This window comes from Gymnoscopelus braueri (assembly GCF_963280865.1).
Source record: "Gymnoscopelus braueri genome assembly, chromosome: 1".
NCBI classification, from domain to species: Eukaryota; Metazoa; Chordata; class Actinopteri; order Myctophiformes; family Myctophidae; genus Gymnoscopelus; species Gymnoscopelus braueri.
The window spans coordinates 26,078,503-26,103,808 of record NC_137603.1 but is presented as its reverse complement, the minus strand read 5'-3'; the positions used below and the strand labels follow the sequence as shown (position 1 = coordinate 26,103,808).

Below are 25,306 nucleotides of genomic sequence, written 5' to 3'. Positions count from 1 at the left end.
ACATATGTCATCTGTAACCAGCAGCCTTTTCCCCCCTGTTGAGCATTAATTGTTGAAAGTCATGCAAATTGAATGATGAATTCCACGTTGGTGAGCATTTGAAGAACACAAATCATTTTTCGAACTTTTCCACACCAACAGACCTAGACATCACACTAAAATCTCTCTGTCTATAGAGAGTGGCGGGCTGGCGGTCCAGCTGGCATCATTATATGCAGACACATCATCTATTGCACTTAAGAACAGTGGAAATGTAAAGTGACCTCCACAGAACTCTGCAAATGAATGTGCTTATGGAGGTTGAGGTCACAGTTCTGCATACAATTAAAGCCTAATTTATAAGCAATAAACATAACTGAAAATCTGTCATTTTCGGTGAGCAATACTATACTCTTTTGCACCTTATGTCTAACCTCATGTAGGTCTACATGCTGTTGCTTTTTATGCTGTCTATATACAGTATGTAGTATCTGAGATTTTCTTTCTTTGACATGTTTCGTTTTCTGCTTTTCCCTCGTTCCCTCTGTTCTCCCTCTCTCTGCCCCCCCCCCTCCTTTTTGTTTATTTCCTGAAAACAAAGAATTGATGGAGCTTGCACAAAGACAATTTTCACCCACTGATTTAAACCTGTAAACCTGTCATTTGACATCATGGTCCACTAATCGTGTGTGTGTGTGTGTGTGTGTGTGTGTGTGTGTGTGTGTGTGTGGTCCAATTCTGTGGCTCTATCAGAGGAGCATCACCACATGTTCAGTCACAGTTTGGTTAGCTTCTGCCTCCTCTCATCCAAGGGCAAATCTGCATTATGTCTTAATTCACACGATTGAGAGGGTCACCATCTGCTCCAACGACGTCTGTCTTAATATCAAAGTCAGGAAAACGATAGGGACGTGACCACTGACTGTGATTACCGAGGCAACCACTTCTTTGAATCAGTGCCCCCTGGGAGACTACAGCCTCTGGGGGGTTCCCTTGGATGAAACACAAGTTTACTAGATACCTTGACATTTGTTTTTGTGATCAAACGTTTACTTAATCTTATCAAAATGAAGAACAACGATGTACGCTATCAATGTCCTTAAGGAAAATAATGATGACAAAAGGAAAGAAAAAGAAACACAGCCAATTCACCTAAGAACCCCACCACCATCCCTGCCACCCAGCCTTCCAGGACTCAGACCACACTCTCCGACAGGTGATCATTCTAAAAGGTTTTTAAGGTTTACAGAGACCTTTGCTCCATGTACTCCTCCACGTACACAATGTCTAAGTATGTTATCTTAGCCATAGATATAGAAACCTAGATACCTCATTGGCCTCTGCAGTTCGTTGGAGCAACTCGTATCGCGGCCGCCATTTTCGCGTAGGCAAACGGACACTCAAAGTGACTACTGGCCAATCACAGCGCTCACAGCGCGTTGACTACTGGCCAATCACAGTGCGTCTTTTCTAAGACTTGTCAGAATGTAGTTGTCCCGCCCCCACCTGCCTCTGATTGGCCTACCGAACGCCCCCTTCTGTGACACAAGCGGAAGCTTCAGGGAAGATTTCCTACGCTAAAATGGCGTCCGAGATATCAATGCCTCAGAGCCGAAGGAGGCGTCTACCTTTATATGTCTATGATCTTAGCACCCACATAGAAAAGCTGGGAGTGTAATTCCTTCCACCGCTTAGCAATCAATATGTTTTGCTGTTCTGTTAGTCCAACTAATAACGCTCACTTTTTGTTCACTGTCAAGCCCAGGTTTTTACATATCATTTAAAATGAGGCCCTGTAATCTCAAACATCTCAGAGAGGTTAGAAGCAAGCAGGAGGTGATTCCCATGAACATATCTCTGCTGTCGGGCAGAAACCAGCTAACTCCAAAATGTTAATTTTTCAGGAAATGAAAAATCTAAACAAAAAGTGGAGTTGGGAGGTTTTGTTCATCATTGATAAGAACAGCTGAATGGATCTCCAAGCTCACAATGAGGTTGGAGGTCAAAAGGGTGTGGAGCCTGGAGTCAGCAAAACCAGCTTAATCCACCCCCCTTTGGTGGAGTTTGAGGATCCAATGGAGTTAGCTGGTTTAGTCAGAAGCGCTTTTTAATACTTTTCATTGGTTCAATATTTTTTTAACCAACACACAGACGTAAAGGGTGTTCAATAGCATTTATTTATGAAAAAAAAATGGAAACGCTAAAAAAATTAGTTAGCTGGATTCTGCCCGACAGCAACGATATGTAAAATAAGTACCAACAACCTTCATCGAGCACAGTGTTTTATGGAGGTTTTTAGGGGCTCTTAAGTGGGATGACGATCTGGATAAGAACATCAGTTAAATGTATTGGTGATCAGGATTTCTGGAGGTCATACTTTGTTGGAAAAGCTGGGTCCAGGTCTGGAATATCAGCCCTCCATAAAGCAGCTATTATCTTGAGACAGACTTGGCTCACACAATTTTCAAATGCTTCCGCTTAACAGTATGTACATCGGAAACGCTGGAAATGTGTAGAAAATAAAGTGGCTGTCCCTTCCACGCACGCACGCAGACACACACACACACACACACACACACACACACACACACACACACACACACACACACACACACACACACACACACACACACACACACACACACACACACACACCGTATCACCTTTGCAGTTGTGTAAAAGTCCTACTGGAAACCAAATTAGTCGAAGCCTATATAGCTTGCTGCTTTGCAGAAATGGAAATTCAAAAACATATTTTAAAGATATTTAAAATATATATTTTAATGAATGGAAATGACAAACAACTTTTGCGAGGCAGAGTTACAGACTCTCTGTAGCGTTCGAGAGAGATTATAAAGCATCTAATGCCAGGGGTCTATGTGTGTTGTGAGACACATTACATGTGTACCTCTTAGTAGTGCGCAACATTTTATAAAGTGGATGTGGTGCAAGTGTAACGCACAGGATTCGAACCCTGGTTTCCAATACGGAAAGCCAACATCTTATCCACTAGCCTAAAGGGGAATTCCCTGTTGACTGGCTGGTGGAAATATTAGGATTTGGGTCATCAGTTAGAGGCTCTGAGCCACTCTGCTATAGAGGATTTTGCCATGGAAATCCATTTTTCTTTACTATTAAAAAAAAAAGAAAAAAGAAGGAAGAGGAACACGGTAAGTCAAATTCTATAAATAGATCCTAAATGGAACACAAGCCCTCATCTCCATCAAATCTTCTTTCTTTCGTGTATCGGCATCAAATGTCCAACTCTGTGTTGTGCAGCCACACCCTCGTCTCTGGTCCCATTAGGAAGAGGGACTCCTCTGAAGGTGGTCTATACAGTAATTGTAATTGTGGTTGAAAGTCTGCCCGGTCTACCAGGTCCCACTTCTTCATAGACGATTTGAAGCAGCCGGCCCCAGCACGTAGGCGGTTCAGCATGGTCCACTGCCAGTGGGGCAGGTCCCCTCCTTCAATGCCGTCTCCTGGGTCTCAGATGTAGTGGTGGATACGTGTGGGTCCAGCCGACTCCCAATCCTGCTTCCAGGATGCTGCCAGCCATGCATTTAGACACGTCCTCAGGGATAGAACCAAGCATCTCTTGTGCCGCCTTATTGTAGGGGTGGCCGGGACTTGAGTCTGCTTGAAGGCACTGCCTTAGTTGTGGTGTCATGCAGGATATACCAGTCATGTTATGGGCTTTCCTTGCTAGGGCAACGTATCCAGGGTATGAACACCGTTCTCTCTCCAATGAGAGAACTAAGAAGGATGGCCACTAATCAACAGTCTGGCATGATTCAATTTTGGGGAGTATGGGTTCCATGCAAAGGGATAACCACACAGTTTCTCTGCCACCCTCCATACAGAGAACGACTGTGAAACAATAGGGCCAAATGTATGACGACACAGTGTAAGATTAGAATACAGAAGATATTAAAGTGAGTAGGGATGCACTATACTTTCTTCCAGAGCTAAGCATAAAGGCAAGTAAAACTTTAGAGAGAGAAAAGAAAGCTCATTCTCCAGAATTTCAAGTTTTGGCTATACCATATCTTGGCAAACCCACTAATAGTGTATACAATTAGGAGAGACAAACCACCACCAGCCCACACATGAGCTTCAGGCAGGGTTACTCCAGTAGGTGTCCTACCTGACCCCAGGGTCTAAATGTCTCAATGGAAGAGTAGGAAGACCCCCCCAACCACTGTAGATGTACCAATGATATTGTATTAACACACTCTACCATACAAATTGGTTAAAATAATGTTTTATTCATTACAATAAATTCCGGATTGCAGCTTTAACTCTGGGTAGAATTTTCATCTTAATTATTGATATTTGGCTGCGGAGTGAATTTGGCAGATAGAAGCTTTTGAAGTACCATGGGAGAGGCAAACAACTTCTTAAACATGGTCCAGAGGAAATCTAATTTGAAAACAACAAGGAAGATATAAAAAAGAAAGAAAGATAGAAAGAAAGAACAAAAGAACGAAAGAAAGAAAGAAGCCCATATGCCTCCTGAAGGTACATGAAGGAAAGATTGTATTTAGCCTGATAGTTCAAGGGTTGATACACTTCGAAAACAAGGTTATTAACAAAGAAGAACAGCAGGCTTATCAGAGTGATAACAGAAGTTGTTGTGCTAGACCTAGAAAATTACACATCCTTCTCTGGGTAGCATTTCATTTCTTCAGGGAGCCAATGATGAAGTTTTGGGAGGAGAAATAATTATTATATATCACTCTGTCACCCTGAGCTGATGTGTTTCACGGCCTCATCTAGTATATAACCTCACTTATCTCCTCACTCCTCTTGGTCGTATTTTACAGTATTTGTCTTTCCCCAGGTGCAGATGATCAGTGAAATGATTGCATTGAATTGTATTGTATTGTATTGCTTTTGAACACCTCATATACTTCCCTACATGTGGATCCTGGTGTGTTCATCATGAATACTATAGGAAGTAAAAGGTATATCTGTTATAGTACCAGATAAGCTGTGCATTTATATACTTATGTGAGCCTAGCAGCATACAGATCTAAACAGAGAACCTTAAGCAGAGCTACGTGTTCTGCATAACCAATGGAGTCTCAGCCTTCCTACTTCCAACCTCCAGGCACAATCACTTTTTCCTCCTTATCCTTTATCCCCCTGCCCTGATTTGGTTGAGTGATTCAAACTGTCCATCTTTATTGTTCTCTCTCTCTCTCTCTCTCTCTCTCTCTCTCTCTCTCTCTCTCTCTCTCTCTCTCTCTCTCTCTCTCTCCGTCCCTCTGTCCACCTCTCAACATCCCCCGCATTTTTTTTAGGTCGGCGATCAATCAAAGAAAGACTTTTACATATTCAACTGTCTCTTTTTTATTGTTGATATTGATCACAGTTAAGTTCAAGTCAAATTAAGTTTCATGAATCCGTGATATTAAGACAACAAACCAAAAATGAATATAAATGAAAGCTTTTCTCAAACAAAATCTCCTAAACACATCTATTGAATTATGCATTTTGATAGATTTACAAGATAAGAAGAATGAATCAAACAAATCCTCCTCTCAGATTGTTTCCTTGGTAACCACAGTCTAGCCTGGGGCTTTATATATGCTATTTCCTATGCATGTCTGCAATGTTTTAAGATAGATTCACATCAGAACTGCTGGGGTCTTTTACTGGCATATGTATTCCATATAAGCTTTATATTCCTTTTTTCACTCTGTTGATATTTAACATCCACATTTATGACAATATCATAACATACAGTATGTAGTGTTAATATACTCTTAGTGCACTTTGACCACGCTAATTCCCAGACAGTCCAAGTACTGAGGGCCAAGCAAGCGTTCTGTAGTATGTATACCTAATCCTAGCTTTAGGAACAAGAATAGGGGGACCATATTTTCAGCCCCTAAAACCGGGACCCTTACATCAGTGTGTAACGCCCATTCATGCACGTTCACGCACACGCACCATAGGTGTTGCATACAGGCAACGACTGATTGACACGCATCGACGTTGAATTCAGACACGCAATGCTTTGTTCATGTTTTCTGATTGATTAGGTGTGAGCCATAGGTGTGTGAGCATGTACATGTACATGATAAACGTCTATGCAACCACTGTAAACAGCTATTATAATGCAAGTTGTGGCAAAAACCGAGACAATTTGGTAGTGAATGTTGAAAACCGGGACATACAGGTATTAGTGTTTTAGAGATATTTGTCGAGACCCGGGACACACATCTTGAAATCGGGACAATCCTGGCCAATGTACAATTTGTGTAGTTTAGTACCTAAATGTCCTGGTTTCTGGTTACTATTTTCCTAATTATTGTGCATAACTACCTGCTTAATCTTTGTTTTTATTGTCTCCGGACAATGGTGACTATGTTTTCGCTCCTGTCCGTCTGTCCGTGTGTCATGCGTTGCAACCAGCTAATCTCCGGCCCCGTTGGACCGATCAGTGTGAAACTTTGCACGCACACTCCTAGTAGGCCAAGGTTTTTTTTTTCAAATCTACCTAATGGTGGCACTATAAATGGGCCCTTCACGTTTTGGCCTATAACTCTGTGGGTCGTTGTAGGTCTTACAATCAAACTTTTTTCCCCTTGGATTCCTTGGATCATGCAACATCCCATATGGGCCTGACAAGATTTTCAGCTGTTTTGGGTTTTCTTCAAAACACACTTTTTGCAACTACTTGCACAGATTTTGTCCAAAACTCTGACAAATTATGTCTGTGGTCATGTGATAAAGATGTATTCATCAGCTTTTTCAGATTCCATTCAAATATGATTAGCTTTCAAAGTATGAGGGAGGGGCACAAAATGGCACAAATCATGAATGCAGCATTCGATTGCCTTGAAACTTTGTAGCACACTCCCAGTAGGCCAATGAAGAACCTCCACCCCAAAGGTTTCAAATCGGCCTCATGGTGGCGCTATAATAGCCTGCTTCACGTTTTAGCCTATAATTGTTGAACCGTAGGTCGCACAATCAAACTGATCTGGACTCCTTGGATCATGACTTAAGTTCCCATAAAGGCCCTGACGATATTTTCCATAATTCCATATTTTTGCTACAACTCCTACAACTTTTGTCCAAAACTCACACAAATTGCTGCACATTATCACTTTTAATTATTTTTGCTCTTTACCCCCTTTTCTCCCCAATTTAGTCGTTATGCCAAGTGATTCCTCCCCACACACATTTCTGTGTTGTCACTGCTGTTGTATCCTACTGACTGACCTACCGGTGAGAAGAAGCCCCTACAAGGAGGACGTAGAGCCTTCATCTTGATCCTCCTGCCCAACACCATAGATATAGAAACCTAGATACCTCATTGGCCTCTGCAGTTCGTTGGAGCGACCTGTTTGGTATGGTGGCCGCCATACGTGCTGTGATTGGCCAGTGCCCGTCCCCCCCGGAAATGGGGGGAACGGGCACTGGCCAATCACAGCGCGTCTTTTCCAGGACTTGTCAGAATCTAGTTGTCCCGCCTCCACCTGCCTCTCATTGGCCTACTGAACGCCCCCTTCTGTGACGCACGCGGAAATTTCCAGCTGTCCCCCAGGAACAAAAGCTTCCTTGACCAGGAAGCGGAAGCGCGCCCGCCGTGCCGACGCTTCAGAGCCAGAGGAGGCGTCTACCTTTATATGTCTATGCCCAACACTACCTGCTGACAGGTGCCGCCCCAGCCCGTAGGATTACGTGCAGTGACAATTATCACCCTCTCCGCCCAGCTTCCCTCCCCCGAACACGAGCCAGACGCTCAACCAAGCCGGATGCACTACAGTGGATTCAAACCCACAACCTCCGTGGTGGTGGGCAGGCATTTACCACTGCGCCACTGCGTGCACATTATCTCTGAAGTCATGTGATCAGTCAGATTTCTCATATATCATTCCAATTGTCCATAACTGCTTTCCAAAATTTGCCCGGCCTGGTGGAGACCTGTGCTCAGAGGAGCGCACTTTTCAAGCTGTATCTGTCCTGTTTTTCATGCTGTACTGTCATGCCAACTGAATTTACCCCACGGGATCAATACAGGTCTATTTATCAGAAATACTGCAACAATCATCACAAGGCTGTGTTTGAAGGGTTTGATGTAAAATTCATAAACAGAAGTGTCATGCAGTATGTGAAAACTACACACTCAGGAAAGGGTTAAGCATTCACCAGCTCACCAGATAGCATAAATTAGTCAATAATTTATTAGGTATTTCTTGGTAGCCATGGAGATGCAGGGGTTCTAAAAATAGCCAAGGTATGTCATATATTTATAAAACTATGATGAACTGTGGGAGAAGATATAGCCTTTATTCAAAGACATTTATTTCCTATATCAAATCATATGCAGTTTTATGCAGTTTGTGCATGCTGGTTGTGTAGTTCACATTGTTACTTGCACTAATATCCATGCAATATATAAGTGTAGACCTTACTGCACATTCTATAATCCAGACATTCAATTATTCCACCCATATTCTGTACATGTCCCATTGCTGCTAAAAGTGTTTTACCTGTACCATTACCAAACACATGCACGAACACGTGCACATGAACACACACACACACACACACACACACACACACACACACACACACACACACACACACACACACGCACACACACACACACACACACACACTTGAATCCATGATGTGTACTGAGCTTAAGGGTACATCTTTGGTGTTGTTATGAAAGCAGGCGAGATCAATATAGCTCACACCAATCAATCCTTCCATCCCATTTATTACAGTAGCTTAGTTAGCAGGCTGACTGACGGATGGGGTGCAAATAAATAAATAAAAAACTTTACAAAATTGGATTAAAACTCAAAATGTAAAAATACTAGACCTTTTTCACAGCAGCCATTTTCGCATGGAATATAAACACAGGTGTTACCAATTATACTAATTAAAGATGGAACCCATGATTAAGGTCAAAGTCCGGGTGCTGCTATTGTGCATGTTGGCTCACTGGAGGGCTTTGCTACATGGAACTGAACCTTAATTAGTATTGTTGAGAACACCTGTGTTTACCCTACAATTGGTAATGTTCACATCAGCTTCTACATTTGACATTCCTTATTTGCTTTGTAGCAATCTATGGTAGCTGACACACAAATTGGTTTGTTTTCTTTTGAGTGTGAAAATGTGTCTTTTCTTCCCAAAGGGCTTAATGTTGTTTCTGATTTAAAAAAAAAAGTGTGTATACAGTAAAATATCCTCTGTTAAATTGTCCATTTGTAACCCTGAGAGTATAAATGTAACCAAATGGACCCAAACACTCAGGATTGTACAGTGTAGTATATTTAGCCCACATAAATTATGTCTAGAACCTTTCACATAGCCTACTGTGCCTGAATTTATCACAGCACGCCTTTAGTAGCCCACAAAGCTACTTTATGCCTGTTTTATACTTGGTTGCCCGCTGTGTTGCACACCAAAAATAGAAGATCTACAAACTCCCAACGCATTGCACTGCAATCTTATAAATTGGGCCTTGCATCTTGCGATTAATATCAGTTAGCTACCTACAACAGATGAGCAAATCATATTACACTAAAAGGATTATTTACTGAAAGGATACCATATTCTTGAGATTACTTTTTGTGTGTCGTGTCGGATATCAGTTCATGTTGATCTCCATGTGCATTTGACTCCATATATGTGCATGTGCATTTGACTCCATATGCATATGTGCATTTGACAGGGTGTATATGTACATTTTGCTCCATACTAATGTGCATTTGACGGGGGCCCCTAGGGGTCCTAAGGGGCCAGGGCTCAGTGTCTGACATCAGTGCTGACGGGGGGCCAATGTGCATTTGACTCCATATGTGTGCGGTGGTCCACCGATATATATATATATATATATATATATATATATATCTATATATATATATATATATATATATATATATATATATATATATATATCACACACACACACACATACACACACGCACACGCGCGCACACACACACACACACACACACACACACACACACACACACACACACACACACACACACACACACACACACACACACACATGATGGTAGCAATTGCAAGATTGTTTGTTCAGTAACAGTAGCTCTTTAGTATAGAGAAAAGGCAGTGTTCAGGTCGGGTTATCAATTTTATCCAATCAGGAGAGAGATCTCAACATGATACAGGATAAACAAGTGAAATTGGAAGTGATGACACAAAGTGAGCAGACAAAATTGGAACCGTAACACTAATTGAAGCTGATGAATGGGTACTTTCTTAGAGCTAGGAATGGTCGCAGAAAAAAAGCAGAAGAAACAAAGAAAAGGAAAATCATACCAATGGACTGAAATCTTCAGCTCCACCATGCTTTTGCAAGTGGTTAAATGAAATTACTGCTTATAGTACGATATAGAAATTACTATTCATTTATTTTGTTTGTAATAAAGTAAAAACATTGCGACCCTCACCCTTCATAATGATCTTGAAAATATAATGCAATATAATTACAATGCAGTGTCAATGGCTTTTTTGTTCTTTTGTTTGTTTGTGTTTGTTGTTCTCTTTGTTCCTTTTATTATGTCTTGTATGTATGAATGTTGTCAAATTGTACAATAGTTACTTTGAATCAATAGTCTCGTTTTTTTTTTACAGATTGCTGCCCATTTGGAAAGACGAGCAGAAAGAAACTGCGTAGATAATAGTAAAAGACTGGGGGGATGGGGACCCCTAGTGGCAGCACAATATAATTGATTTTAATACAGAGTCAGACAAGCTTTTATGATGTATGATTTCCAATGATTTCCATCCTCAGTTTATGGAAGGATAGGGAAGGAGTGGAGAAGAGGAAGATCTCCTGGCAAATGATGTGGGAGATTCAGGGCAAACTTAATCAAGTCTGCCTATGATGTCCTGCCATCTCCAAAAATCTTAGCCAGCAGCACTGGTGGACGAAGTACTCAGGTTTTTAAGTAAAAGTTGTGATACCACAATGTAAAAATACTCTTTTACAAGTAAAAGGCCTGCATTCAAAGTAACTAAAGTAAAGTAGGCCTAAACAGTTGTACTTTGTTTGATAGTAGAAACAGAAATACTTATAGAAAAAGAAAGAAGAGTCACAATGTAGAAAGCACAGGAATTAGAAAAAGAGAACCAGCACTTGGACTGCCTGCATGGGACATGGCATGGTGAAAGAGCTTTCAAGAGGAGTGTGGTCAAAGTGCACAACAGTAGGCTATATTACAGTGTATTAACAGGAATAATAATCATTTAAAAAAAATGTATATAATTGATTGATTCATTGACGTTTTAATCGACAAAAATGCATAGGCTATAGTTAGTTAGTTAGTTACTTTATTGACACAATTGTATAAAACATTGGGTCCAAACAATAGACAAAAATCCATGAATGAAAACGTTAAAAGGGTACAAATATCTACAATACATTAAAATATACAATACACAACACAAAATCCCTTTACTCATACACCAGGAGCTTTCTGTTGCTCCAAAAGTGACACGCAGGCATGTAGCATACAGAAAGTTCCTCTGTTAGTGCCCTCAAAGACAAAGAGTGAGCTCAGATCTGTAAACTCATGTCCCTCTGATGTCTTGTGTGAGGGGGACACACCAGTATGTGCTGTTCGTTTTGTATACCAGTCTCACATTGACACATACGCTGCTCAGGTGGTACGCGACTCCACCTCCCCATTTCCACACGCAGCCTATGAGAGGACAATCAAAACCGTGTAAAGGTTATCCTCAAATATCCCTCAATGTAAGATGTACTGCTGGTGCTGGTATAGAGTGAATGCACAGATCTGGGTTGATGGCTCAGTAGGTCTCTGGATTGCAGTTTATGAATCATGTTCCTTCGGGTCACTCTCAATATGATCTTGTTTCTCCATTATCTCAGTTAAATGAGATTACATGACTGAAGGTTCTCCTTCTTTAGCAATTGAAGAACATACCACAAGGGGTCATCATCAAGCATGCCATGACACTGCTGTATTTTGGTGAAGAACCTGGCTTGCTTTTCTCTCACTAAAGCTTGCAATGAAGGCAGTCCTGCTTCCAACAGGCAGTTTAAGTTAGGTGTAGTAACCCTCACCCCAAGTAGGTATTTCACTCCAGTTATGTAGAGAGTTTCGACAGACTTTAAGGGAATTTGTATAAGCCTCACATCCATACAAGATAGCTGATGAGAAGCAGCCTCAAAAACCTTGTGTTTTACACAAAACGGAGCATCATTGTTGGTGGACAGGAAAATAATCAGTTTGTTTAAGTGCTTTGTCTTCTCTTTTACATGTGGGGAAAGTGAGTTTCGGGCATTTCCATCAGCAGTGAAGATGGCTCCAAGATATGTACAACTGTCACAATGCCTTACTGTAAACGAAGCAAGCTGAATAGGTTGCCTGTCTTCATCAGATCCCAATATAGCAATAAACTTGGTTTTACTTTGATTAACAAGCATGCCATATTAATCACAATATTCCTCCAGATATTTCAGTTTTTCAGTCAGCCTTTCTCTTTATGTTGCCAGGATAACAACATATAATATCATTCATTAGTATTAAAACATGGAGCCTTTCTGTGTGGAGTTTGCGTGTTCTCCCCGTGTCTCCTAGGGTAGGTACCCTCACAAAAATATACAGTAATCCTGGTCACTATGCTGCCTACCCCTGGCCAGCCGGGGCGCCTGATGGAGGGGAAGGGAACTGGTTGGAATAACGTGTTCCTTCCACGCGCTACGTCCAACCGGGGAAACTCTCCCCTGTCAGGTGACAAGAAGGTCAGTTGGCTCTCATGCATTGAAGGAGGCATGAGCTCGGCCCTGGCCTCCCTAGGTTGGCAGAGGGAAGGTAGTGCCCAGGATTACATAGACAATTGGCACTGGGTGTAAAAAATAGGGTTACAAAATCGCGGGATAAAATTTTAAATAATAAAAAAAAAAACATGGAGCCATTTTAGGAAACCATCGTCCCCCCCCCTGTTGTTTCATCTTTCTGATGAGCATGTCGACAAACATCACAAACAGGAAGTATGGGATCCTTGCCTCACTCCGCTGGACGCTGTTATTGTGGTGGAGCCCAGGATACACACTGTACATTTACATCAGAGCCAAAAAACTCCACACCCCAGGCTCTTTAAGACGTTGAACAGTTTTCCTCTTGGGACCCTGTCATAGGCTTTGGAAAAGTCTATAAAGGCAACCTACAGTTGCAGTTTCTTTCTGACACAATGTCCAATTATAAGCCTATGTGCCACATTGTGTTCTATGCAGCTTCTTTTAGGTTGAGCTCCTGCCTGCTCTCGGAATGGCTTACACCAGGACATCAGTCTGTTATTAAGCACGTAGTCATAGACCTTTGCTGCACTATTGATCACTTATTCCCCGGTAATTGTCACAATCAAGTCGGTTAAGTTTCTTAAATAACATGATCAATCTAGCAGGGGCTCAGCTCATTGGATAGCCAGTTACAAATATGGAGTTCATGCGTGTACATAGAAACATCACCCATTCACCTGGCAGAAGTTTGAACACACCTGGGTTTACATCATTAGGGCCTGCTCCTTTTCCTGCCTTTAGCCATAGTGTTCAATCATGAACATTATAATTTTACATATCTGTCAAAAGGATAAAACACAAAGGTTTGACAGCCCTTTGAGAGTTGGATGAGTGTAAACTGAGTGCCACGTGTTGAGAGGGAGGGGATTGGGATATCAGGCAAAAAATATATAAATAAATAAATAATAAAAACTAGAAAAGTGCGCTCCTCAGAGCACAGAGGCTGGGTTGCCTACCCAGGGCCTGCAAAATTTGGAAGGCAGTCATAGCCAAGTGGCCCTCAGATGGACACCACCGGGGAAAAGTAAACAAGGCCGACCCAAGATCACCTGGCGCAGAACTGTCGAGGCTGAGCTGCTGGAGATGGGTCTCTCGTGGGGCAAGACATAACTGATTGCCAAAGACCGTGATAGGTGGAGGAACATTATTGATGCCTTATGCCCCATAGGGGGCAAAGAGCATAAGTAGTAAGTATAGCCAATTGAACTGTAATCTGCAAAATCTGACTGATACATCTTGACCATGACTCCAGAGATAATATGTACCAATTTGTGTGTGTTTTGGACAACATTTGTAGTAGTAGCAAAAAGGGAAAATCTAGTCTGGGGCAGACTAGTGTGTAATGACCTTGAAGGTCATTACACACCTAGTTTTACGTTTGCTTCATTGCCTCTTTATAATTGAGCTCAGTGTGTATGTACTCATAACAGACAGCAGTTTAAATTCATTTGAATTAATTGAATGAAATAAACGCTCTAGGTGTGTACGGACTACGGACCTTGAGCGGGAAGGTTATTGGAGTCGGGAGGTTTTTTCCTGCTCTGAAGACAGGTATTGCAGAAAGCTCAGGCCCTCCTCTCATTGTAGTCACTCTCTGTATACCGAGTTCCCTGTTCTTCCTTCTGGTACCCATTATAGACTATCTTAGGTGCAATCGGTATAAACGCTTATTTATTTTAGTACCCATTTTCTTATTTTTGTTGCTTTAATGAAGGTACTTCTTTTGCTTTCAGGGCACTATACATCTGATATATTATTTATTCCCACTGCAATCAAATTACTTAATAGACACCTTTGAGGAAATTATACACCTTTGACTGCCTACAGTGATTCAATGTTTTTCTTCATGTTTAATGCCAATGTTTGTCCTTGTGTTTTGTGTTTTGCGTCATGGTTTTATGCTGTAACCAAATCCCCCTGCATTTGTAAAGAACTGAACCTTTACAAAGAAGAAACACAAGGTCATAACTATTCCCAACATATGACTTAAGATTCACTTCCATTTTCCTCACCATAAGAAACCAGAAATAAGAGAAATGAAACCATATGGCAAATTTACTCACTATATGAGTATGTTTGTTCTGCTAAATGTCCATCTGGCTTTTCTGTTGGTTTTCTGGTAGACCATACAATTCATGAGGTTTTGAACTGTAAAACAATACTTCTGATCTAATGTAATCTATACTGACAATCATTTCCTCTTTCAGTAAATTAAATTCATCCCTATACAAGTACTGAGATAAGAGAAGACTGGAGAAGGTACTTTTACAATTGGAAAAGAGTACACAGTAATGACAGTCTTATCAGAATCCAGAGGGTTCCATTTATTTGGTTTGATTACGACTGCTGTCATACAACACTGCAAACGTGATGGTAGCAACAGGACGCAGAACTTCAAGGAGTGCAGATAATTTTAGGGCATGGCTTAGAGATCTGAGAATATGTTATTGAACTAAGTAATAAGTCATAGGAGAACAAGGAGATAACAGCAAGTCATTGAACTGTAGATAATAGTAATGCAAGAAAGAGCAGAGTAATATGAGAGGTTTACTTTAAGTGACATGCCTGTGAGAACACAAACTAGGCTTTAAAACATACTCCAATAAGCAAGATATTAGATATAAATATAGGTAGTATTAATTTGGTGTGAAGCGATCTAGCTGCTTTCCTTGCCCAAAGTATGTTTGTCAAACAGATACTCGGCCATGCCATTCTGGGGGGCCCCCATGCGTTTCAGGTTGGTCACCCAGTCCGAGAGCTCCTTTATGGACTTCACCTGCTCGTCCAGGTAGTGTGTCTCGATGAAGTCACACATCTGTTAAGAACAAGAACACAAAGGGGAGGGGAGGTTATTGTGATATTTTTAAATCTGCAATGAATACTTTGTCATCTGAAACCGGAACTGGAAAAGATATTCCACTCTTAATATAACCGTCATTGATTTGCCTGATTGCCTTGCTTCAGCTGCGCTGAAAATAACCTTTATATAGTGCACAGCTGAGACAATGATGAATGTGCACTGTATTTTCCACAAAATGAAGCCTTCACTTATCAACTTTGCTCTCACACTTAGAATAGCAAGATATAAAAGGACAATACGCAGCATTACATATTTAAAGAAAGAAAATTGTATGACACAGCTAAAGCGAGTGACGCAGTTCTTAATGCTTCTGTCATTTTAAGTAAGACTGAGCCTATTTGGTAGATGCAAACATTACATCAAAAGAGTTTATCATTGGTCTGCTATCCCAACTTAGCTGTCCTAGAAAAATCCCAGGAATCAATGTTTAGGGAGCAACTCAAGGACTTTGTTGACCTAAATGCAATCCATCCACTTAACTAATCAGGTTTCAGGAAACAACACAGCACAACATCAGCAGCTATAATATTAATTTCATCATAGACTCTGTAAATAGCATTGTATAAATAGCATTGTATATCATTCATAGAACCAGGAGTGAGGAAGCGAACATGCTTCCATGTTAATATCATCTTACGCTGAAAATAAGAAGAAGAAAAAGGACTCTCACTTATAGCAGTTTGGAGATTTGTGAACCACAAAATGAGAATCTGGTGGTCCAATGTTTGATGGTTTATACTTTTTAGATATTGCTTGTATGTAAAGGCGTGTCCTAAGGATGAACTAGTGCTATCTGGTCTTCTTTACTTAACCATCTATATGAATGGCCTTGACAATATTGTATCGAGTGCTAATCTTTACTTATATAACTACTATATTTTATTTGTTGTGATGCAATTAAAGCTTTAAGCCACCAGTTTAACACAGCACAATTCACTATATGTGGACAGAAAATGGTTGTGAACAATGACATTGATATGCTAACAGGTTCATTTGGAAGCAGCCCTAGACCACCTCAGGATTGTGTTCTTTTATCTTCACAGATAAATGTAAGATATGATAAGATCTTAAATATTCCACCATAATCCACCATACGCTGACAAAAAAACTGTTGTGAACACTGACAAAACTAAATTGATCCGCGACAAGGTTCACTTGGAGGCAACCCAAAACTACTACTGACTATTTTCCAATCTTATCGCCATGTTTTATTGGTAACAATCATGTAACAATCATGTGATGGTGATAAGACGAATGCCCTTAAATTCCCGAAGGCATTTTCATTTACGTTATGCAAGTGATACATGGGTTGTCGACTTTATTGTCCCTGGAACCCGCCAGCATATGCTATTCACCCACTCGCAAGTGTCGGTTGTGAAAAACATGCACAGCATCAGCAGGAACTTCCAATTCAAGCGCAGACAATTATGGGAACTACAGTATGCTAATTGGTAAGTACTAATTTTCATGATCTCCTCTACTCGCACATACTTGCTCTTCAAAAAGTTCAGTTTTTTCCCAGCTTCCTATTTTTTGGTTTACCATCACTACTACTACACACTGAAAGGGATGTTTGTTAATCTCTAACCCTTAGATGGCCAGTTCATTAGGGTAAGCTTGGTGTTCATTTTATGTCAACTTTCAAGAAAGGATAATACTCACATGTGGGTCATTATGTTCAGTGGAAACCTTGTGCAAGTCCAGCAAGGACTGGTTGACGCTCTTCTCAAGCTGGAGGGCACACTCCAAAGCCTCAACGCCACTGCCCCACTCGTCCCTCTCAGGCTTCTGAAATACACACAAAGAAAAAGGACATGGACCAAGTCAGCTGGGATGAGAAGTAACCGAGAGCTAAGAGGATTCAAGGAAAAAGTGATCATATTCTCCATAAAACTGAATTGAAATTGCTTAACAGACGGTCAGAAACTGTGATGAACAATTAGACTCGGGGCTTAAAATCTAATCTACACAGCTAGTTCACGCTTCTATCTTTCCAAGCAAGTTTGCGGTTTAACGTTTCAGTCATCATGCTCTGAAGGTTGCAATTTACATGTCTGAGAAAGATAAGCGCTCTAAAACACTCACACCCTCTCTATCAGTTGCCCCCCAAAGGGGTCCTCCCGAGATAGGCCTTATGACAGGCCAAAACAAAAAAAACTACACACAAAAATGTGCAAATATTTGCACATTTAACAGCCTACAGTAGTTTTTACCTCCACAGACAGACAGGCAGACACACATACCCTGATATCTTGCAGGAAGATCCTTCCTCCCCTCTGATTCTGTAGTTTCATGAGTTTCTCTGCATGTTCACGTTCCTCATGGGACTGGTCACGGAAGAACTTGGCAAAGTTGTTCAATGCCTGGTCATCACGATCAAAGTAGTATGCCTGGGAGGTAAACCAGTTGGAATGGGTTATTTGCATTAAAAGCTTGTCTTTATCTTCTCATAACAAGTGATGAGTACAGAAATTGTGGTGGAATATCAACTGAGATTGTATTGAGAATGTTCCAGAAATAAAGGGTGTCGTGCCAGCTGCCAATGTCAATATATTGACGCAGAATAAAAGGAGAAGCTATGACCTTCAATGAATGACCGTACTGTCACAAGAAAAGAAAGAGGAACCACATGAAAACAGATCATATTTGTACTACATGTTCCGTATTCATTTGGTTCCTTTCTGTTTTAATAAAATGTTTCTCTCTTCTTCTTTTTTTTATAACAACCCCGTTATGTGTGTAGCTACATGAGATCAATAGGTGAGGGGTTTATTTACAGTGAGGCAAGATTACATTTCCAAAGGGTAGGCAATGAACTCTCAGCCCTTTCTGTGTACATTGCATAATCTCTAAAATAATTTAAACTACACGTAAAATATAAATACTAGATGTTAAAAAATTACCTTTTTCAGACTGTAATATAAAGCAATGTTGGACCAAACTCAAAAAATATTGTGTCCAAGATGGCTAGATTATCCTGACTAGTTACTCAGTTACTAGTGCCTGTCTACCTTTAACCGAGCCGTCCCCGGCATACCTCAATGCCCTCTGTGACACACACACGACCCATAGTTTTCTCCATCTCTAATGGCATTAGTATTAGTTTTGCAACCTTTAATTATTTGTTCTCTCCCTAGCCTTGCCAGCCGTCAATTTAATTGCCAATTCAAGTGTCCCCATCACCTCTAACTCAGGCTTACCATAGACAGGTAGACATAGGAAGCATACAGCTCCAGGTTGATCTGCCTGTTGATGGCTGCCTCGCAGTCCTGATGGAAGTTCTGTCTCACCTGGGAAGCCATGATTCTACAATGAAGGAAAAATAACTCATTAGGAACACTTAACAGTTGAAAACTAAACTGATACATACAGTATATCTCAATAATTAAGCTGAAGTCAGTCCAGAAATGAGGATGATATTAGCCTCATATTTATTGAGAAATGATGATGGCGTACTGCAGAAAATAGTATTGTAATATTGATGACAATTATGTCACAAGAGATGTTTGCTGTCTGGGGAGGAATTAGACAAGTGTATATTTTGACCCTCATTTACGCACTTACTGGTCAGACAGGTCATGGGCACAATGCATGCAGGTGATGCTATGTTGCCACAAACTCTAGCTTAACCAGTTTCAAATTGGCAGTTACAAACTGTAATTGGGTAGCTCAGCAGCAAAAGCATTACTTCACCAGGTTCAGATCAGTAGCTGCTCTTTTAGTAGCGTACTGTATACCTTGTCAGAAAATATAAATATAACCATTTCTATTACATTTCTGTTGTTGTAGACATCCAAGTGTTTATCAAATAACAGCTAATAAATAAAAGTATCTTAAACTTGATGTTAGTGCTACCATTTTCAGAAACATATCAATAAAAAAGTAGTATATATATCAAGAACAAACAACGCACATACAATAGATACAGTACACTCAACTCCACACTAAAATTGTTCAATGACATTTTAATCCAACAGTGGATTTACAAAAACAAGTGTAAACAAATATAATCTCTGGTTGAGCTGCAAAATATGGAGACTTGGTCTACATTATTAGTAGGCTACTGAAGGCCCCGATTAAGAGCATTGATGACTATGCACATTATGACGAGATCATAACAGATAATAAAAATGTGTGCTACAGTGACTGTGTATAGCAGTGGTTACCAAACTTTTTTAGCTCAAGAACCAAAAGAGCAATCAGATGTTTGCCTGTGACCCGAACTAATGAAACTGCTTCTTAATCACTTGTTTTCTAATTTAGGGAATTTCTTTGATTATTTTTATTTTATTTATGAAATTATTTTTTAATTGCATTTGTTTTCAACTTGTGAAAATGTGTGATTTTTTGTGGAAATCTTAGGAAATCTTTTAAAATAAAAATAATAATAAATGACAAAATTTAGGAAACAAAAAATAAAGGGACATTCAGTTGCGACCCACAAAAATGGATCCGCGACCCACAAATGGGTCCCGACCCACTGTTTGGGTGGTGTTGGCGGCGGACAATGAGGCCCACAAAAACAAATAAACAATGTGGATTTTATTTTCAAGCCAAGGCCACCTGATGTTTTGGCAGCCGCAACTCTGGCACTAGCTGTAATTAATTAGCTCAGTTCTAGTGTTTATTAGAAGCAGTTTGTAAATAATCATCCATATCTTACCGTTTGAGTTGTCTGTAGCTTTAGATTCAAATTGACTTGTTAGCAGAGAAGCAGCTATCAAGCTAACGAACGTTCTTCTATCAAATTGTTAAATGGTCTGGACGATTTCAGAGATGGACGGAGGTTTCTTGATTGGCGATGATGATGATGATGTCAGTCTAAAAGAGATTTGTCAAATTAATGATGGTTTTGACAGTAGAAAGGTTGCCGTTCAAGCACTGTTGAAGCAGGTAACCTTCACTGTCCGCTGACGATGATACTGTTTATTACGATCTGCTGCAGACTGAGAAGAGACGTTGGACCTGAAGCAAACAATGACGTAGACGAGGGAGGGGCTCTGCGCCACAAACCAGGGTGTGGGGCGTTCGCAAATCCTGGATGCTCGGAAATTGCATCATGTTACTTACGCAGTTACGCTGCTCGAATATCATGAGAAGTTAGTGGTGGGACTGGGAATTAACTACTAGGGCAAGGGTAACAGGACAGGTGGGCACCAAAACCATCTGGGCACTCGGGACAACTGGGCACCAAAACCGTCTGGGCACTAGGGACAACTGGGCACCAAAACCATCTGGGCACTAGGGACAACTGGGCACCAAAACCATCTGGGCACTAGGGACATGTGGGCACCAAAACTATCTGGGCACTAGGGACAACTGGGCACCAAAACCTTCTGGGCACTAGGGACATTTGGGCACCAAAACATCTGGGCACTAGGGACTTGTGGGCACCAGTTACAATATTTGTACTAGGAAAGAAAATAGACCAAACTAAAGTAAATGTACTTAAAATAATCACTGTCAACCAACTGCAATTGATTAGAGTAGGGTGTATTATTAGGCCTACTGCATACACATCTATATCATTAAGATACATATGACATAGCCTATATAAGAGCAAGAGGGATGCTGTTGTGGAAATGTCAACAGTATAGTAGCCTGTGTCATGAAGAGAAAGGTTTAGAAGATCTACAAGCTTGTAGATCGGCAATTCAAACAGCCAAAGTTTAAATAGGGACATAGATTGATAGATACATTGATAGATAAGATAGCCAAGGTCGTTTGGTTCAGTTCAGTTCAGTTCAGCATTTGCACACAGCATTTTCAGCATGTGGCCCTCTACTGTCTGCTGTCAGTTTAGCAATTTTTTTAGTTCAGTTATTTTTATCAAATCTTTAACAGTAGGCTACTATATTTTCTATCATTTTATAGTGTGCTGTTTAGCTATGTTTTCTCTATCCTAACATTGATCATTTGACATTTTTTTTGTATCCTTAATTCTACAGTACTTCTATTTTGGCAAATACACTCTTATATTATACTTTGAAACTCTATTATAATGTACTTTGGACCTCAGTACTATTTTGGCAATTACACTCTGATATTGTACTTTTGACCTCGTTGTTGTGTTGTGTTTGGGGGTTTAAAGAACAGTGGGTTAACTTACCAACACTTACCAACAACAAACAGCATGCTATGTAAAGTTAAAAAACACTTGTGGACACAAATCCTAATTCAGGTGCCCACTCGTCCAGGTGCCCAATTATCTCCACGCCTAAGCACCCACTCGTCCAGGTGCCCACATGTCCCTAGTGCCCAGATGGGTTTGGTGCCCAGTTGTCCTGGTGCTCACCTCTCCTGGTGCCCACTCGTCCAGGTGCCCAGTCATCCCAAAATATGGTGCCCAGATGTCCCTAGTGCCCACCTGTCTTTTCTCCCCAAGTAGTATTTGTACTTTACTTGAGCATATTGACAATCTCCAGGGAGTTTGAAATGGAATTGGTACTATGACTGCTACTTTACTTCTACTCTATACATGGAGGCAAATGTTTTACTTTTTAGTTCTACTCCACTGTCTACAATTGTTTTATACCTATGTGTCGCGGTGTCCATGAGCAAGACACTTAACCTCCCCCAAGCGCTCAATATGACCATCTGAGCAGCCATCACCTGGGTGAAGCAGAAACTTAATTTCCACTGTGGTATTAATAAAGTCTACACATTACATTAGCTATGTCTACAGTGCATTGTGTGATATTTCTACTTTTACTTAAGTGAAGGACTTTAGTACTTCTTCTAAATACTACATACTTTTGTACATACATAATTTCTGAGTGGGGGCATGCTCAATTTGAAGAAGCAAACTATTACCAATAAACTGGAATCAGACACGTCTAGAATGTCACTGTAAGCAGTAGCATTAAGATTTCCATTCACTGGAACAAAAGGGCACTAATTAGAAACACTAATTAAGGGTGTCCACAGACTTTCGGTAAAAGTGTACCACACAAATAGGATCAAAGAACTAATTACAAGGCACACCAAAATGTGCTTAATGATCAAGCCAGGAAGTAGATTCAGACTTGAGCTTCAAGTTGAGGCTGTTGGCCATAAGCTATGATGAGAGTTTATGGATATAACTGTGGTTTAAGATATAATAACATACACAGTCAAATCTCCAGTGTTAATTTATTCATTTTTAACTTAAAGAGTGCACAAATGTTACCCATGCAGGTCAACAAATCAGCAGCATTTTGACTGTAAATGAAAAAAACATGATGTAAGTAAGTATGCAAATGTGAATTTTACTGTGTGGTAGCCTACCATGTAGCCTCGGAAACCCAGGCTTTTTTTTTGTTACAAAAGAAAAAAACCTACCATGTGAACCACCTATCCTTTTGACAGCAACCACAGTAACAAGACATAAGAAAAATCACGTTTCAACATCTTAGTGACTCAGCCAGTAAAATCACTGACCATAACCACAACCATAAATTGTATATACTGTAGTAGCATATCGAATGTGTAGTGAATATTGTATTGAATGATGTATATATTAATAAATCGTATATGTCAAATTATGTATATAGAAATACATATGTATATGTTGAATTATGTATATTATCATGTATAATGTATGTTTATATGAATATGTAGGATTTAGGACACCAGAAGAATAGCTGGTGCCACTGGCAACAGCTAATTGGGATCCTTCTAATAAACCACATAAAATTCCCAGCTGTGAAATTACTTGTAACATCCCCTCATCTGATTGCTTTCTTATGAAAATAAATTAACACAATTCCGCGAAAATAATATTGAAACAAGATAATGTAATATGGCCAGTAGCCTACTAGGACCACACAGGAGAAAAGATGACAACTTTTAAACTATTTTATTTTTATAAAATAATGAGGAAAATGTAGCCGGCAACATAATTTCCCCTGTATTTTGCAATCTTGGGTTTTCATGCATTGATGAGGTAATAAATGGATGAATCACTCTAACTAGTCACCATTATGTGGCATTCCCGCCTTGCCACAGATTTTGTAATGTCTCTTGAAAAAAGTGTCCCACCTAAATAAATGAGGGAACAAATAATAAAAAGGAAATTAATTTAATTATTTGGGATAGTGATGATAAATTGGCACAATGACTGATGAACATGTTTGACAAAAATGGGCATACAGTATATAGATTATAAAATATAAGCACTGAGTTTAAATTGTTAGAACCTGTGTAATAAATGGTATTAATAACCAGATCAAATTGTATCAGTCAGCAGTCCCTTTAGTGTGAAATGTTTTGATAATAATCATGACTGGCCAACACATTCTGGCTATAAAACCTACACAACTTCAAATGTTGCTGGATGTGCATTAAAGAACAGCAAAGCATGGTGCCAAAGTGTTACTGGCAACATTAGGCCTACCAGCACCTACCCTTCCTTGAAAACAAAAAGTTAAGCATATGGTGTACAGTGCTCCCTGCTGACCACATCCTTTAATTACATATTACCAATACAATTATATTGACAATCAGGGAGTTTTGAAATTACTATGACTGCTATTTTATACTTCTACTCTATACATTTAGGAGGCAAATGCACTTTTTACACCACTACAATTGTTTGATACATTTAGCTACATTGCAGATTGAGCTTAACAATATAACATAGTAATCAAATGAATTAGGATGTATTACAGAATATTTTACAGAATATTACTATATTAATGGGGGGCTGCCCTGTCCCTCCTTTACCAGCTCCAACATTAACAACACATTAATGCATCAATAATTGTAATACAATAAAGTAATATTTATTATTCTGAAAGGGGCCATTCTGCACAATGCAAAGCTACTTTTGATCTAATACTTTTATACTCTTTATTGAAAAGAGCATACTGTGGTATTTCTACTTAAAAAAGGGTATGTTTTCTTAATAACTGGTCAAAAACATATAGGCCTATGTGTTATATGACATTAAACATATTGTAAATCTTTAGGATGGTGGTTACTTACTGCTGATCATATTACACATTAAAATATTAACAATCAATCAACTTTAACCAACTGAAAGCTTGCACTAATAGTCAGGGAATATTATCAGAATAATCATATCTGGGAATAAATTCCTAACCAATAAATGTATTCACCAATGTGTTTGTAAAGGTGTCTAGTAACACATCTAACAAAGACTGAAATGCAGTTTCCCAGGGGAATTTTTGACAGCTGCTGAAAGTTGGGGTACCCACCATAACCTTATGCGGGGGGAAAATCCAAATTTAATTTTGTTTCAAGTAGCATGTGAGGGGTCAAACTAGGGTATTTTTATGATTCTGAATCCATTGCAAGCATTTTTTTTTTCACCAAAACCACTCCTTGGGCTAGAAACGGCCCAATCTCAATGGGCTTTTTACACAAAATTACCTGGATAAGGTTGGCTATGGCCGTTTTTAGCCCCCCCCACATAAGGTTATGGTGGGTACCCCAACTTTCAGCAGCTGTCAAAAATTCCCCTAGGGAAACTGCATTTCAGTCTTTATGAGATGTGTTACTAGACACTTTTACAAACACATTTCTTGGTAAGGAATTTATTCGCAGATTTTTTAAATATCCCCCGACTATAACAACAGTATTCTAAGGTTTTAATACCTTTACGGGCCACGAGTTGAAAATCTCTGGTATAGTGT

The 25,306-nt window shown here is 40.0% G+C and overlaps 1 protein-coding gene across 1 annotated transcript; it reads right to left on the bottom strand.

Moving 5' to 3' along the window:
• Window positions 1-15,103: 15,103 nt before the first annotated feature.
• Window positions 15,104-20,618, bottom strand: fth1a (ferritin, heavy polypeptide 1a). Its single transcript, XM_080437829.1, has 5 exons — window positions 20,335-20,618; window positions 18,872-18,977; window positions 17,915-18,061; window positions 17,334-17,459; window positions 15,104-15,626 (listed from the first exon to the last, which is right to left on the bottom strand). Exons 2-5 carry the CDS (start codon window positions 18,971-18,973, stop codon window positions 15,468-15,470), a joined length of 534 nt encoding a protein of 177 aa, XP_080293955.1. The 5' UTR covers window positions 18,974-18,977; window positions 20,335-20,618; the 3' UTR covers window positions 15,104-15,467.
• Between the last annotated feature and the right edge of the window lie 4,688 nt (window positions 20,619-25,306).